This window comes from Anopheles merus, chromosome 3R (genome assembly GCF_017562075.2).
Source record: "Anopheles merus strain MAF chromosome 3R, AmerM5.1, whole genome shotgun sequence".
NCBI lineage: Eukaryota > Metazoa > Arthropoda > Insecta > Diptera > Culicidae > Anopheles > Anopheles merus.
The window spans coordinates 4,825,452-4,836,691 of NC_054084.1; the positions used below are offsets into that span (position 1 = coordinate 4,825,452).

Sequence of the window (11,240 nt, forward strand, 5' to 3'; positions counted from 1 at the left end):
GCTAGCAACTCACGCATTCTTTCTGAATAATTTACTTTGGAAAGGTTAAAGTTTATTGAAGAAACAGGATACTTGTTGATTAGCATGCGCGCGACAGGCGGTGTTAACAGGATAGGGATCGAATTTTCCACCTGCATAATTGATTTTCATGAAAATCTTTTCTCACCCTTCAGACTAGCAATACTGTTCGATTTCGCGGGAAACTAAATAGTCCAACTACAACATCTACACACACACACACACTTCTAGTATAATACTTTGCCCACTCCTAACAGCGGACTCAGTTCCTCTATAGATAGTTAACTGTAGATCATCTTCTTCTGATCGCTTCTCAAACTGATCGTCTAGTCCGATTGAAATTTGAATCCCTTTTCAACTACACTATCGAGACCAGCCCAGAAACAGTAGATAGAGTTGATAGATACTTGCTTGCCGATTATCGTCTATTGAGTCTAGTTTGCTCCTTTGTGAATAGGTGATTCACCGCAAGAGATACAAAGAAGTAGAGGGACAGGAAGAAACGAAAATGCCCTACAGAAAATGATAACGTAACGATCACAGCTCGCTGGTTGCGTCATAGAATGGTTGTCGATTTGTAACACGGTTGCGGTTTGTCCGCCTCAGGACGAGTAATTAATCCATCGCTCGCTCTCTCGTGCGTCACACGTGCGGTAACTGTGTGTGGTTGGTTGCCTGCCGATTGCCTTTACAGCTCATCCCTCGGCAGTGTCGTCCTCTCGCACGGACAGTGGTAGGCTTCCTCCGGCTGCTCAATCTTTTCCATGCCCGGTTGTACCTGGATCGGGCTGACAATGTATTTCGCATATTCCTGAAGACAAAAGTACACAGATTAGTAGTTTTAACAGCTCAGCAAGTGTTGCATGCATGCTTACCTTGAACAGCAACGCATGGTAGCAGTAGATATCCAGCGGTAGCAGATTAGCGTTAATGAATGCGTTCGCATTGTCTCGGATTTCACGCGCCTTTTCATCGTTTTCCCGTGCCCACTCGATCTGCTGCACCAGATTCGACAAGTCCGCCTCGAACGGGATGTAGTGGCGCATCGGTACCAGCTTGCGGTAGAAGTGTTCGTAGTAGAACGAGTCCTGCTTCAGCACCACCGAGCTGCCGGCCAGCAGGTACGGCAACCGGTACGCCGCCACCGTACCGTCCACATTCACCTGATAGCGATAGTCGAAGAATTCGTGCATGGAAATGTGAGCAACACGCGGTCCAAACTCGCTCTCCTCGTCGCGGAAGAAGAAAAAGTTGGTAAGCGACGCGTTCAGCAGCTCAGGGTAGCGGCGAGACAGCGCTACCAACTCCAACCGCTCCCGTCGCGCATCCCGACCGCGCCAGAAAGCTTTCGCGTGTTTGTCGGCCCACGGCAGTCCACGCCGCTGGACGGACAGCATGTCGAGCATTACGCGGCCCATATTCTCGAGCGTCGATTCGGTAATGTCGTATGTCGGCATAACGATATCGAACGTATCGTCACTTCCGCACCAGGAAAAGATCGGATACGGCCCGGTCGTGCGGCTTGGGCCACCCTTCTTCACCAGCGGCCAATCACCGAGATTGACAAACATTTCCATATCGGGCAGGGTAAATTTGCGCGCCAACGACAGCAAAATGGTGTCCATAAACTTGCTGAAGCCGGTGTGTTGCCCGTAGCAACGCCGGTGCACTTGGTTGCGCAGAATCACGTAGTTGCAGTGCGAAATGCTGCCCGGTTTGTCGTACTGTTGGATCATCCGGGTGCGCAGGCTGGAAAAGTTGATGGCCCGAAACGGAATCAGGTCCATATCGATCTGTGGATCCCCTGCCGGGCAGCCGACCGTTTCAAGCCACTCTTCCACGGAACCTTGCGGACAGTAGCACTGCTCGGAGTACAGTGTGCCGGGGATGGCGAACGGAGACCCGGCCAGATGGGCTTCGTTGTGGCGCACGTGTATCGTGACGTCACTGCACGATTCGGCCAGCCGGTAGCGAACGATGCTCGACCCATCATGGCGATCGATCTGATTCAACCGATACCGGCACGAGCCGAACCGGGATTGTCCAATGATGTGTATGTCATACTTTTGAGATTCATTTATTCTGCAAAGCACAATCGAATGGAGAGTGATGAAAATGATGACACTGCGGCGAGCCTACGAAGCGGTGCGTACTCACTTTTGATTGTCCGCGTCTCTTGGTTCGATGAAAAAGTAGCGCGCCGGGAGTGTGGCACGGTCCGGCATCTCTACACCCGGTCCCCAGACGCGGCTGTTCTTCGGGTCGACCGCCCGGTCCGCTGCATTGCCGCAGGAGGCAAAGTAACAGGAGTGTAGCACTATCAGCAGCCAAACCAGCACGTACTTTCTCAACCGCAGACGATCCTCCATTGCACGGCGCAACGAAAGAAAACGGGGAAAGAGAGGGAGAGAGAGAGACACGGTTTCTGTACGAAAAAAAGGCAAACTTATTCGAGCGTGACACGCACACGAGATTACACACACCAGAGCCGCCTGGTTGTTGGAAGGGAAGCGGTTTGTTTGTAAACAAACCAACACACCACTGCACTGACAGGCTGCAGCGGTGAGCAGCGAGAAGAGTGAGTGTGAGAAGTGAGTTGATTGCTTAGAATTCGTGAGAATTAATTTTAAATCCCAATGAAATGATATTGATATACTAAAAAGTATAGTAATGTTGAAGGTAATAGTAGCAATTGTCCCCATTCTTACGTCATCGTTCAAACCTTCAAGGCTGGGATGGATTTGCCAACACTGCCCTTTCGAGCATCCCTTAAATGCCAACAACGCATCATAGTAGCCCGAATAGTAACTTCCGCAAGTTGCTCAAAGCAGATTTGTCGAAGGACAGAATGAAGCAAGAAAGTTCACATAAATTCCCAGCCGGCAGTGATTACCACCAAACTTTAAGCCGGTTGAAAACAGAATTTGAAAAACGGTACAATGACCAGAAACAGGCATCGATTGCCTCGCTCACGGAGTACGAGATACTACGCACTCTTGGGTCCGGAGCGTTCGGAACTGTGGTATGTTATTTCAAAATAACTTTTCAAGGTTCTTTCATCCTCAATAGCTGATCCTTTCATTTCCCCCCAAGAAACTGATCAAAAGAAAAGCGAGCGGAGAATACTTTGCCATGAAGATACTGTCCAAGGAAAGGATCGTCTACCAGAAGCAGCTGCAGCACACGACGAATGAGAAACGAATTTTGCAAAGCATTCGCTTCCCGTTTGTGGTAAATCTGGAAATCTGCTACAAGGACAACTCCTACCTCTACCTCGTGATGCCGTTCGTGAACGGGGGCGAAATGTTCACACTGCTACGCCATTCTCGACGATTTTCCGAAGCACAGGCCGCTTTCTACGGTGCCCAGGTGGCACTGGCGCTCGAGTATCTGCATGGTTGCAATCTTATCTATCGGGATTTGAAACCGGAAAATCTTCTCGTTGACTACCGGGGATATGTGAAAATGACCGATTTTGGTTTCTGCAAGGTAAGGAAATGTATCTTAGCATCATCCTGGGATTAGTAAATGCTAAATCTAACCCATCAATCGCAACCAAGTTAATCAAAGACCGGACCTGGACGCTCTGCGGCACACCGGAGTACCTCGCACCGGAAATCATCCAGGCGAAGGGCTACGGGAAAAGTGTCGACTGGTGGTCTTACGGTGTGCTGCTGTACGAAATGGCCGCCGGATACTCTCCCTTCTACGTGAACAGTTCCGACCAGATGGTGCTGTTCGAGCGCATCTGCAAAGGCAAGTACAAGTTCCCGAAGAGCTTCTCCACCGATCTGTGCAGTCTGGTGCACCATCTGCTGCAGACGGATCTCTCCCGGCGCTACGGCAATCTGCGCAATGGGTGCGACGACATCAAGCAGCACGCCTGGTTCAAGACGATCAACTGGTACGGCTTGCTGAACCGGGAGCTTCCCGCACCGTACGTCCCCAAGCTTCAGGGGCCGGGCGATGCCTCACTGTTCGACGTGTACGATGAGCAAAAGCTCAAGATCGCCTCCAAGTGTCTGTATGCGAAGGAGTTTGCCGATTTTTAGCTTTTTATTCTAAACGCCTCGGCGAGTACAATTCTTTGAGAGAGTTCATCGGTGTGCATATTTTTACAGTGTAATTTTTTAGCAGAAAGATAGTATAGAAGCATAGAAGCATATGGCTACAGAAAGAGATAAATTATAATGCTCGACAGATCATGGGCCTGCCATCGTATTACCGCCAGCCAGGGACGGCCTTAGAATTGGGGAATCTTAAGGCTAATGGACCGGCCGAAGCGTGAAGTGATGCGTTTCAGAGCGGTATCCGCCGAATCAACGCTCTCGCCCCGTGCACTAGTGCCGGCTTTCGGTGTGGAGGGTGTCGCTCGGTTCGGTTTGCTGACCGGTTTGTGCACCTTACCCGTCACTCCAGCAATCGATGGCCGTCTGTCACGCCTTCCGGTATAGCTATTACGACGCGAATTGATGACACTGCGTGCTTCCGTTTCATCCAGCGAATGGCGCTGATGGCGAGAAGAGTCCAACCGTTTCCTCGATTGCATACCGCGATTCACCATTTCTTGATGCTCGCGCAGCTTCTCAGCAAGTAGCAGTGGAATCGAGCTATTGTTACTGTGCGCAAATCCATACTCCAACTCCGACAGGCCGTGGTACTCGTGGGTTGGAGAGTTTGGCGGAACTTCCGTTTGGAAGAAAGCGTGCTCGTCCTTTACCACTATTGGTTCGTCCAGCACGACGAGTGGTGTAATTGCGGGGGAAAACAAAATTGAATGATTTTCGGCCGTATGAGCGGTCTTGGTGTGGAGAAAGAAACGGAATTTTCAAATTAAAACCCATATAAACGATAGATTTAGTACAGATAGTGATAGCTTCTTACCACTTCCTGCTCTTCGGCGAACGTTGTGTAACAGATCGGGCAGAATGGTTTCCGGTGCATCTTCATGTGTGTGTTCATGCTAAGCCGCGTAGGCAAAACATAATCGCAATCGTAGCAGTGATACTTTGGACCACGGAGGGTACGGCTTATCGTAAGCGAGGTGATAGTCTTCATGTAACTCTGTATATAATACGGTAAAAAGTTAATTATTCACTTGTCGAAGCATAGCTAATTGATCTCTTATTTACATACCGGTGGGATACTATTCGGTAAAGCAGCAGCATCCTCCAAGCAAATTCCGTTGTTGTTAACATCTTTGCAAATGGCCTCCTTTCCAAACACAGCCTCACAAGATGCGCTCTCTGAGCTGTCCATCGTTTCGGTGGACATCGAATTGCTCCGTTTTTTTTTCCTTAAAATCACCCAAAAGTAGTTCGATCAATGTTTCAACAACACTATTCAGGTTCGAAAACGGTCCAGTTGCATAAATTTTCAGCTCCAAAACACTGCGAAAAATAGCGAAGAGCTAAGCACCGAGACGCCGGTAGTGCACGCACCGCACTTGTTTGTCAATTGTTCTTGTGTGTTGGCGAAAAGGGCTTTTTTGGTGCCTACTTCGATGGATACAGTGAACGGCCATTGATGTTTTTGCATGTGTCCCTAGGAACAAGATCAGCATGCTGTCTCGCTCTGTTCGCTTTGATGGTCTGCTGTTGGTTAGAAAGAGCGAGCATGTTGATTCCGTTCCTTGGGGCGTGTGTGTGTGTGTGATTTTGGACAATACTTTTGCGAAGCTTGTTTGCACTCGCAAAAGACAATGGCCCAGACGAATGGCCTTGAGATGGAAGAAGTAAATAAAGCAACGCTGGTTGGTTTGTTGTTGGAAATTTCCAAGAATAGAAAGGTACAGTACGTGCATTGAACGTTTTCCAGTTGGATTTTTAACAAAATTTTTTTCTTAATTAGATCGAAATCTATCTTCAATGCTGCAGGAACGGGCTTATTTATCGCAGCAAAGGATTTACGGGATAAATTAGAAGCCTAGAACCGCATCATCCAACACGATGGATGTGGCCACAGCCTCAGTTAGTGTATGCTTCTGCTGCCAGCATGCCCAAACCGGTACACGATCCAACCCTGCCGGTAGCTGACACGCTCCTGTCAGCCGCAAATGTCACTGGGGAACATTGAAAACAATAATAATTTTTTGTTCTTCCTCTCGAGATTAGGAGCAAAAAAGGTGATGACGAAGGAACAAGCAAACGAATAAACGCGAATCAAGTTGCCTGCTGTTCATTCGACAGCAACCGAAAGAGGTGGTAAAAATTAAGGATCTATATCAGCTAGTAGCGTAACCGAGTGCGGCCAGCGTAGCGGCCAAAGAGCAGACGGCCGCCAACATGAATCTACACGAGCCGGTTGATCCCAACAAGGTGTACTATATGGCAGAGCAAAAATGTCTGGTATATAAGCTAATCGTTGGTTTTCCTTCTTCCGCGTATCATTGCAGCCCTTCGACGAGCTAACGCCGGAGGAAAAAATGAGGTAAATGTGCGCCTTGGGCATTTGTGTACGCGACGTACGTACGTGCGTGCGTGAGGAGAGTCTGTGGTGTGGGGTACGGTTTATCGATCGTTTATTATCATCGCTGAACGGAGACCGTTGCCCGTACTCATCGCTCTGCCATGGTGTCAAATGACTCAACCAATAATTTATCTGTTCTGATGAAGCAAGATTTGGGGCTAAAATGTTTTTATCGCTTTTTTGATTTCTTCAAAACACCCCAGGTTGGAACATATTAAAATGTACGAAAAACATAAGGGCCATGAATCGATGCACATGGAGATGGTTGTGATACTGCTGGTCACGCTCATAATCGCTCAGGTGGTGCTGGTCGAATGGAAGAAACGCCACTACAGATCCTACTCGGTACGTTTGTGGCCGCACAGAAAACATTAATCCAATTAGAATGTATTTTTGGGGGAGGTGTACGCACTGCTTGCTCCTATGCTCAACGAATGTGGGATTCACTTTCCCGTTCCAGCTAATGACACTGCTCGCCCTGTGGATAATTCCGTTCGTGCTCAGCCTGCGCAGCCAGTACTGGCGGTTTATCTTCTTCTGGCTAATATTCAGCTGCATAACCGGGCTGGTGATGCGCAAAGCGATACGCAAACCCATCTCCGGCACGACACCGCGGCTAGTGTACAAGTGGTTTTACTTTATCTACAAACTAAGCTACCTGCTCGGCATCATCGGGTACATCGTGATGATGTTTACGTTTTTCGGCGTAAACTTCATCTTCAACCAGCCGCCGCACACGTGGATGGACGTGGGGTTGCTGCTGGTGTTTTACGGCCTCTACTACGGCGTGCTCGGGAGAGATATATCGGAAATCTGTGCCGACAAGATGGCCTGCCACATCGGGTACTACACACCGAAGGGCATCCCGACGCGGCATCTCGAGCGCAACGTGTGTGCCGTCTGTGGCAATCAGCTGCTGACGGACGTGAACGAGTCCGGTGTGATCGAGAACACGTACAAGCTGACCTGTGATCATGTGTTTCACGAGTTTTGCATCCGGGGCTGGTGTATCGTGGGGAAAAAGCAAACCTGCCCCTACTGCAAGGAGAAGGTGGACCTGAAGAAAATGTTCTGTAACCCGTATGTGTCGGATGAGCTGGCAAAACAGTAAAAGGCTTATTGATATGACATCAATCTTTCTCCTTTTTGTAGATGGGAACGTCCCCACGTGCTGTACGGGCAGCTGCTGGACTGGATCCGGTGGCTCGTGGCATGGCAGCCGCTAATACTGTTCATTGTGCAAGGCATCAACTGGATGCTTGGGCTGGAGTAAAGCAGCAACGAACGGGGCCGGGTCAGGTCCGATAGGGGATTATTCCATCTCCTTCCTCTCGATCGTCGATTTCACTAGTCGCGCTGGCAATGGCTTTAGTTTGACTACAATGTATTTAATTGAACCGTTACTTTCCTTCGAAACCAAAAAGAAAAGAAAAAAAAACCAGGCGCCTGGGCGACAGGCGAGCACCGGTGCTCGGCACTCTTGCCTCTCCCCCCATCCTTTTCGTCGTGCCACGTGCGACACTTTAGGTTGTAAACCTTTGCATTTCCCATTCAACACAAACCACTAAAGGTAGTAGTAGATAAAGAACTGTAGCTGGCACAGAATGTATAAGGCACCATTAAAAAAATAAACCCGTGTACCTCGGGGAAGACTCAGTTCTGGTGCCGCGCGCGTGTGTGTGTGTTTGTCCTGTTCAGGGAGAGTAGAATGTTTTGTTTTTAGCAAAGTGTAGAAAAGCACACACAAACACAGACCGACGATGCGAGCTAATTTTATTCGTTTTTGATGTATTATTACGTACCACCACGTGTTGTGAGTTTCGTTCAAGATGGACCAGTTTTGAATTGATTTCCCTCGTCGTTTTGCTATGTCTAGGCTGTAAGAGAACATCGTGAAATAATATCCTTATTAACAGACGACACACTCTTGCACGGGTTTTTTTTTTAACTTCCAATCAAATTTATTTCCATCATTCTTCCAGCTCGACTATTGCTCTCATGTGCCGCAAACCGTTTCAATCGAAATAATCCTCAATATCGATGTTAGGATCCAGCAGATCCTCCCCGTACGGTGACAAATCCAGCTGGTTCAGAATTAAATTCTCACACGTTTCCTCGAGTCCCGTTTCGCCCACCAGCAGTGCCCCCTGCAGTCTTCCATCCACCAGCACAAACTTAATGTACTCCAGCCCGGGCGTCATACGAAGCAGCACCTCGTACTTGTCGTTCAACCCTTGCCCGTTGTAGCGCCCCAGAAGCACAACCTGATAACCGAACAGGGTCGTCACGTGGTTGAACATTTCAAAGCAGAAATCCTGATAAATCTCCTCCCCGGCTCGCTTGGCCGCCATACTGCGTGCGGCCATCGCTCCCATTTGGCGTGCCTGGGTCCACAGGCGCATCTGGAACCAGTGGGGCGCATGTTCCCATCCTGCGTAGCAAACATCCCCTGCAGCGTATACATCGCCGAGCGATGTCTCCATCGACCAGTTAACGAAAAGTCCTCCATCGGGTCCGAGCTTGAACGTACGATCGCAACCACCGGTCCAGCTGGTGGCAGGGACGACCCCGGTGGCGGACACCACAAAATCACACTCAATAGTGGTACCATCGGTAAGTCGAACCTGTAGTCCCGATGTAACTTCCTGTATGTCCTCCACTTCCACCGAATGATGAATGGTAACTTTGTTGGCGTTCCGGGTACCTGCTTCTCCGTGTTTCTGAATGTCAAAAGCACGATGCCAGTCGGGTCCCAGTGCGGCCCCTCGTTTTGTGACCCCTGCTGAGGCGCTTTCCTCATTCTGTTCCGTGTAGCGCATTCGTTTGTAGATGGTCTTTTCCTTATCCACAGAAGCTTTCGTGTTAAGTCGCTCCCTGAAAAAGCTGGCCGCTCCGGAATCTACAAACGTTGAGCTTATGTACGGATCTTTAATGGCCCAATGAACTTCCTCCAACCCGTCCACCTCGTACACCAACTCCGATGCTATTCCACCATTGCCAACCACGACTAGCCGGGTTGCCGTGTGTATACGCTTCCGGAATTCTTCCACCGACTCCGTGTCCCGTATACCGATCACGTTCGCATTTCCCTTTGCCTTATCGATGATGTTTGGTCTGGCACCGGTGCAAAGACAAAGGTATCGGTAGCTGATGCATCTGCCAGCAGTTGTTCGTACCAGGTGATCCTCACTAGCGATCGAATCCAATTGATCGAGCAATACATCGATGTTGTTCGCTGCAGCAAGCTCTCCGGTGCTCTTCTCTTCTACATCGAAACGGTTAAGAATTTTCCCAAGAGGAACCACATTCGTGACGGCCTTCACGAGAGCTGACTCCGTTAGCAGTAGAATTCGGTCGGTTGAGTCGGTTGGGCGTAGAAGGGCCAACGTTTCAGCACAAGTTACACCGGCAATTCCACCTCCCACAATCACGTACGTGTACGCAAGCTTTTCCGCCATAATTCACGACACACAACAGCAACAATAGAATCGGAGAAAAGTTTGATTGGAAATAGGTTTCTTTACAGCACCACAAAATCAATTATTCACACTACACAATCGTACGGCTCGTTTGGCTACAACGTTCTTCGTAACAAAATGCTTCACTTAACAAACTAAACTAGCACACGACGACGGGGTTGCACGGACACTTCCTACTTGGAGGAAGGCTTGCCTTCCTTCGCCGGATAGTATTCACTGTAGTCGTACTCTCGGAACGGCACGTCGAACGTAAGCATTCCGCGGTCCATAGCCCGCTCGACCGCCACCAGCAGCTGGGTGTGTTTCTTCTGGCACAGGCCCGTCACCCGATAGCTCAACACATCCCCCGTTTGCGGCGAGATGAACTGCTTCAGCAGATCGATATTGTTGTGGTCTAGCACCAGATACTCGTCCCGGCAGATCGGGCACGGATTGCCGGTCGAAATGCGCCCCTTGCGTATGCACGTTTTGCGCGTCAGCTTCGGCGGGTACGGTCCTTTGTGATTGCGCCGGTACTGCTTCCACACCGGATCGTCCTGGTACGTCTGCCGGTAAGCTTCGCTGGCCAGATAGCGGATGCTCGTCTCCACCGGTATCACCCTCGTGCGGTCCTTCGGATCATCGACTGGTTGTTTGGGTGCGGCGTTTGCATCTGCTTCTCCTGCCTCCGGTTCCTCACTGGCGGCTGCTTCCTCTGTGGCTTCACTTTCAGGTTTAGCAGCGTGTCGAAGGAAGCCGGATGTCGTGAGCGCCCTCGCCTGGCTGGTACCGATCGTAAGCAAACTTTGACGATAAATAGATATGATTTCACCACCGATTAAGCGCAACACTGACATTGTGATCGATGTGACGGCTGAGATGGCGTGACGTAATGCTGGTTGTTTGAAATGTTTTCTCTCCGGGGGAGTGGAATTGTCCTGGAATTTAAGAAACAATTACACATAAAGCATCGTATGAAAGAGGAGAGAGAGCCTTGTAAAGCGATTGCAAGTTGGTATTATTTCGAGGAGCTATTTTCTTTTTGCAATAGCGGGTATCTTACCGGGTCCGGAGTGTTCGGTGCGTGTTCAGTCGGTAAAAAAGAAAACAATGCCGCTGTCATCGGAGATTGGGCACGCACGTTGCGCTCTGGGCTGTTTGATCCATCAAGCCAATACAGTTTGGAACGGACATTTTAGTTTATAAAAGCTTGTGGACCTTTTTAGCTCATTTAGCTTGTCTGCAAAGAGTTTATTCAGAGCGAGAAATCCTTTAAAGATGCGAAATCTTCCAAAA

At 49.4% G+C, this 11,240-nt stretch overlaps 6 protein-coding genes across 6 annotated transcripts; 2 read left to right on the forward strand and 4 right to left on the reverse strand.

Annotated features, from left to right (window-relative positions):
• Positions 1-15: 15 nt before the first annotated feature.
• On the reverse strand, positions 16-2,554 carry LOC121596817 (protein O-glucosyltransferase 2-like). Its single transcript, XM_041922091.1, has 3 exons — positions 2,176-2,554; positions 894-2,100; positions 16-829 (listed from the first exon to the last, which is right to left on the reverse strand). The coding sequence occupies exons 1-3, from the start codon at positions 2,385-2,387 to the stop codon at positions 707-709; spliced, it is 1,542 nt and encodes a 513-aa protein (XP_041778025.1). The 5' UTR covers positions 2,388-2,554; the 3' UTR covers positions 16-706.
• Positions 2,555-2,688: 134 nt separating this feature from the next.
• LOC121596820 (cAMP-dependent protein kinase catalytic subunit alpha-like) lies at positions 2,689-4,220 on the forward strand. Its single transcript, XM_041922095.1, has 3 exons — positions 2,689-3,040; positions 3,112-3,507; positions 3,579-4,220. Exons 1-3 carry the CDS (start codon positions 2,792-2,794, stop codon positions 4,068-4,070), a joined length of 1,137 nt encoding a protein of 378 aa, XP_041778029.1. The 5' UTR covers positions 2,689-2,791; the 3' UTR covers positions 4,071-4,220.
• On the reverse strand, positions 4,056-5,853 carry LOC121596822. The gene is made up of 4 exons (XM_041922097.1): positions 5,816-5,853; positions 5,155-5,609; positions 4,903-5,082; positions 4,056-4,819 (listed from the first exon to the last, which is right to left on the reverse strand). Exons 2-4 carry the CDS (start codon positions 5,290-5,292, stop codon positions 4,262-4,264), a joined length of 876 nt encoding a protein of 291 aa, XP_041778031.1. The 5' UTR covers positions 5,293-5,609; positions 5,816-5,853; the 3' UTR covers positions 4,056-4,261.
• A 216-nt stretch (positions 5,854-6,069) lies between these two features.
• On the forward strand, positions 6,070-8,142 carry LOC121596821 (RING finger protein 121). Its single transcript, XM_041922096.1, has 5 exons — positions 6,070-6,335; positions 6,413-6,447; positions 6,690-6,831; positions 6,947-7,566; positions 7,639-8,142. The coding sequence occupies exons 1-5, from the start codon at positions 6,303-6,305 to the stop codon at positions 7,757-7,759; spliced, it is 951 nt and encodes a 316-aa protein (XP_041778030.1). The 5' UTR covers positions 6,070-6,302; the 3' UTR covers positions 7,760-8,142.
• A 130-nt stretch (positions 8,143-8,272) lies between these two features.
• Positions 8,273-9,944, reverse strand: LOC121596819 (pyridine nucleotide-disulfide oxidoreductase domain-containing protein 1). Its single transcript, XM_041922093.1, has one exon. It carries the CDS (start codon positions 9,942-9,944, stop codon positions 8,502-8,504), a length of 1,443 nt encoding a protein of 480 aa, XP_041778027.1. The 3' UTR covers positions 8,273-8,501.
• A 188-nt stretch (positions 9,945-10,132) lies between these two features.
• Positions 10,133-11,086, reverse strand: LOC121596823 (28S ribosomal protein S18b, mitochondrial). Its single transcript, XM_041922098.1, has 2 exons — positions 11,008-11,086; positions 10,133-10,882 (listed from the first exon to the last, which is right to left on the reverse strand). The coding sequence occupies exons 1-2, from the start codon at positions 11,065-11,067 to the stop codon at positions 10,139-10,141; spliced, it is 804 nt and encodes a 267-aa protein (XP_041778032.1). The 5' UTR covers positions 11,068-11,086; the 3' UTR covers positions 10,133-10,138.
• Between the last annotated feature and the right edge of the window lie 154 nt (positions 11,087-11,240).

What these genes read in the sequence shown, in the direction of transcription:
- LOC121596817 (XM_041922091.1), bottom strand. Translation starts at nt 2,387, where the DNA reads ATGGAGGATCGTCTGCGGTTGAGAAAGTACGTGCTGGTTTGGCTGCTG. An exon ending in AGAGACGCGGACAATCAAAA is followed by an intron (nt 2,101 to 2,175) that starts GTGAGTACGCAC and finishes TGTGCTTTGCAG; the next exon opens with AATAAATGAATCTCAAAAGT. An exon ending in ACCATGCGTTGCTGTTCAAG is followed by an intron (nt 830 to 893) that starts GTAAGCATGCAT and finishes TTTTGTCTTCAG; the next exon opens with GAATATGCGAAATACATTGT.
- LOC121596820 (XM_041922095.1), top strand. Translation starts at nt 2,792, where the DNA reads ATGCCAACAACGCATCATAGTAGCCCGAATAGTAACTTCCGCAAGTTG. An exon ending in CCGGAGCGTTCGGAACTGTG is followed by an intron (nt 3,041 to 3,111) that starts GTATGTTATTTC and finishes TTTCCCCCCAAG; the next exon opens with AAACTGATCAAAAGAAAAGC. An exon ending in CCGATTTTGGTTTCTGCAAG is followed by an intron (nt 3,508 to 3,578) that starts GTAAGGAAATGT and finishes ATCGCAACCAAG; the next exon opens with TTAATCAAAGACCGGACCTG.
- LOC121596822 (XM_041922097.1), bottom strand. Translation starts at nt 5,292, where the DNA reads ATGTCCACCGAAACGATGGACAGCTCAGAGAGCGCATCTTGTGAGGCT. An exon ending in TACCGAATAGTATCCCACCG is followed by an intron (nt 5,083 to 5,154) that starts GTATGTAAATAA and finishes TATTATATACAG; the next exon opens with AGTTACATGAAGACTATCAC. An exon ending in TCGCCGAAGAGCAGGAAGTG is followed by an intron (nt 4,820 to 4,902) that starts GTAAGAAGCTAT and finishes CTCCACACCAAG; the next exon opens with ACCGCTCATACGGCCGAAAA.
- LOC121596821 (XM_041922096.1), top strand. Translation starts at nt 6,303, where the DNA reads ATGAATCTACACGAGCCGGTTGATCCCAACAAG. An exon ending in AGCCGGTTGATCCCAACAAG is followed by an intron (nt 6,336 to 6,412) that starts GTGTACTATATG and finishes GTATCATTGCAG; the next exon opens with CCCTTCGACGAGCTAACGCC. An exon ending in ACGCCGGAGGAAAAAATGAG is followed by an intron (nt 6,448 to 6,689) that starts GTAAATGTGCGC and finishes AAAACACCCCAG; the next exon opens with GTTGGAACATATTAAAATGT.
- LOC121596819 (XM_041922093.1), bottom strand. Translation starts at nt 9,944, where the DNA reads ATGGCGGAAAAGCTTGCGTACACGTACGTGATTGTGGGAGGTGGAATT.
- LOC121596823 (XM_041922098.1), bottom strand. Translation starts at nt 11,067, where the DNA reads ATGACAGCGGCATTGTTTTCTTTTTTACCGACTGAACACGCACCGAAC. An exon ending in CACCGAACACTCCGGACCCG is followed by an intron (nt 10,883 to 11,007) that starts GTAAGATACCCG and finishes CTTAAATTCCAG; the next exon opens with GACAATTCCACTCCCCCGGA.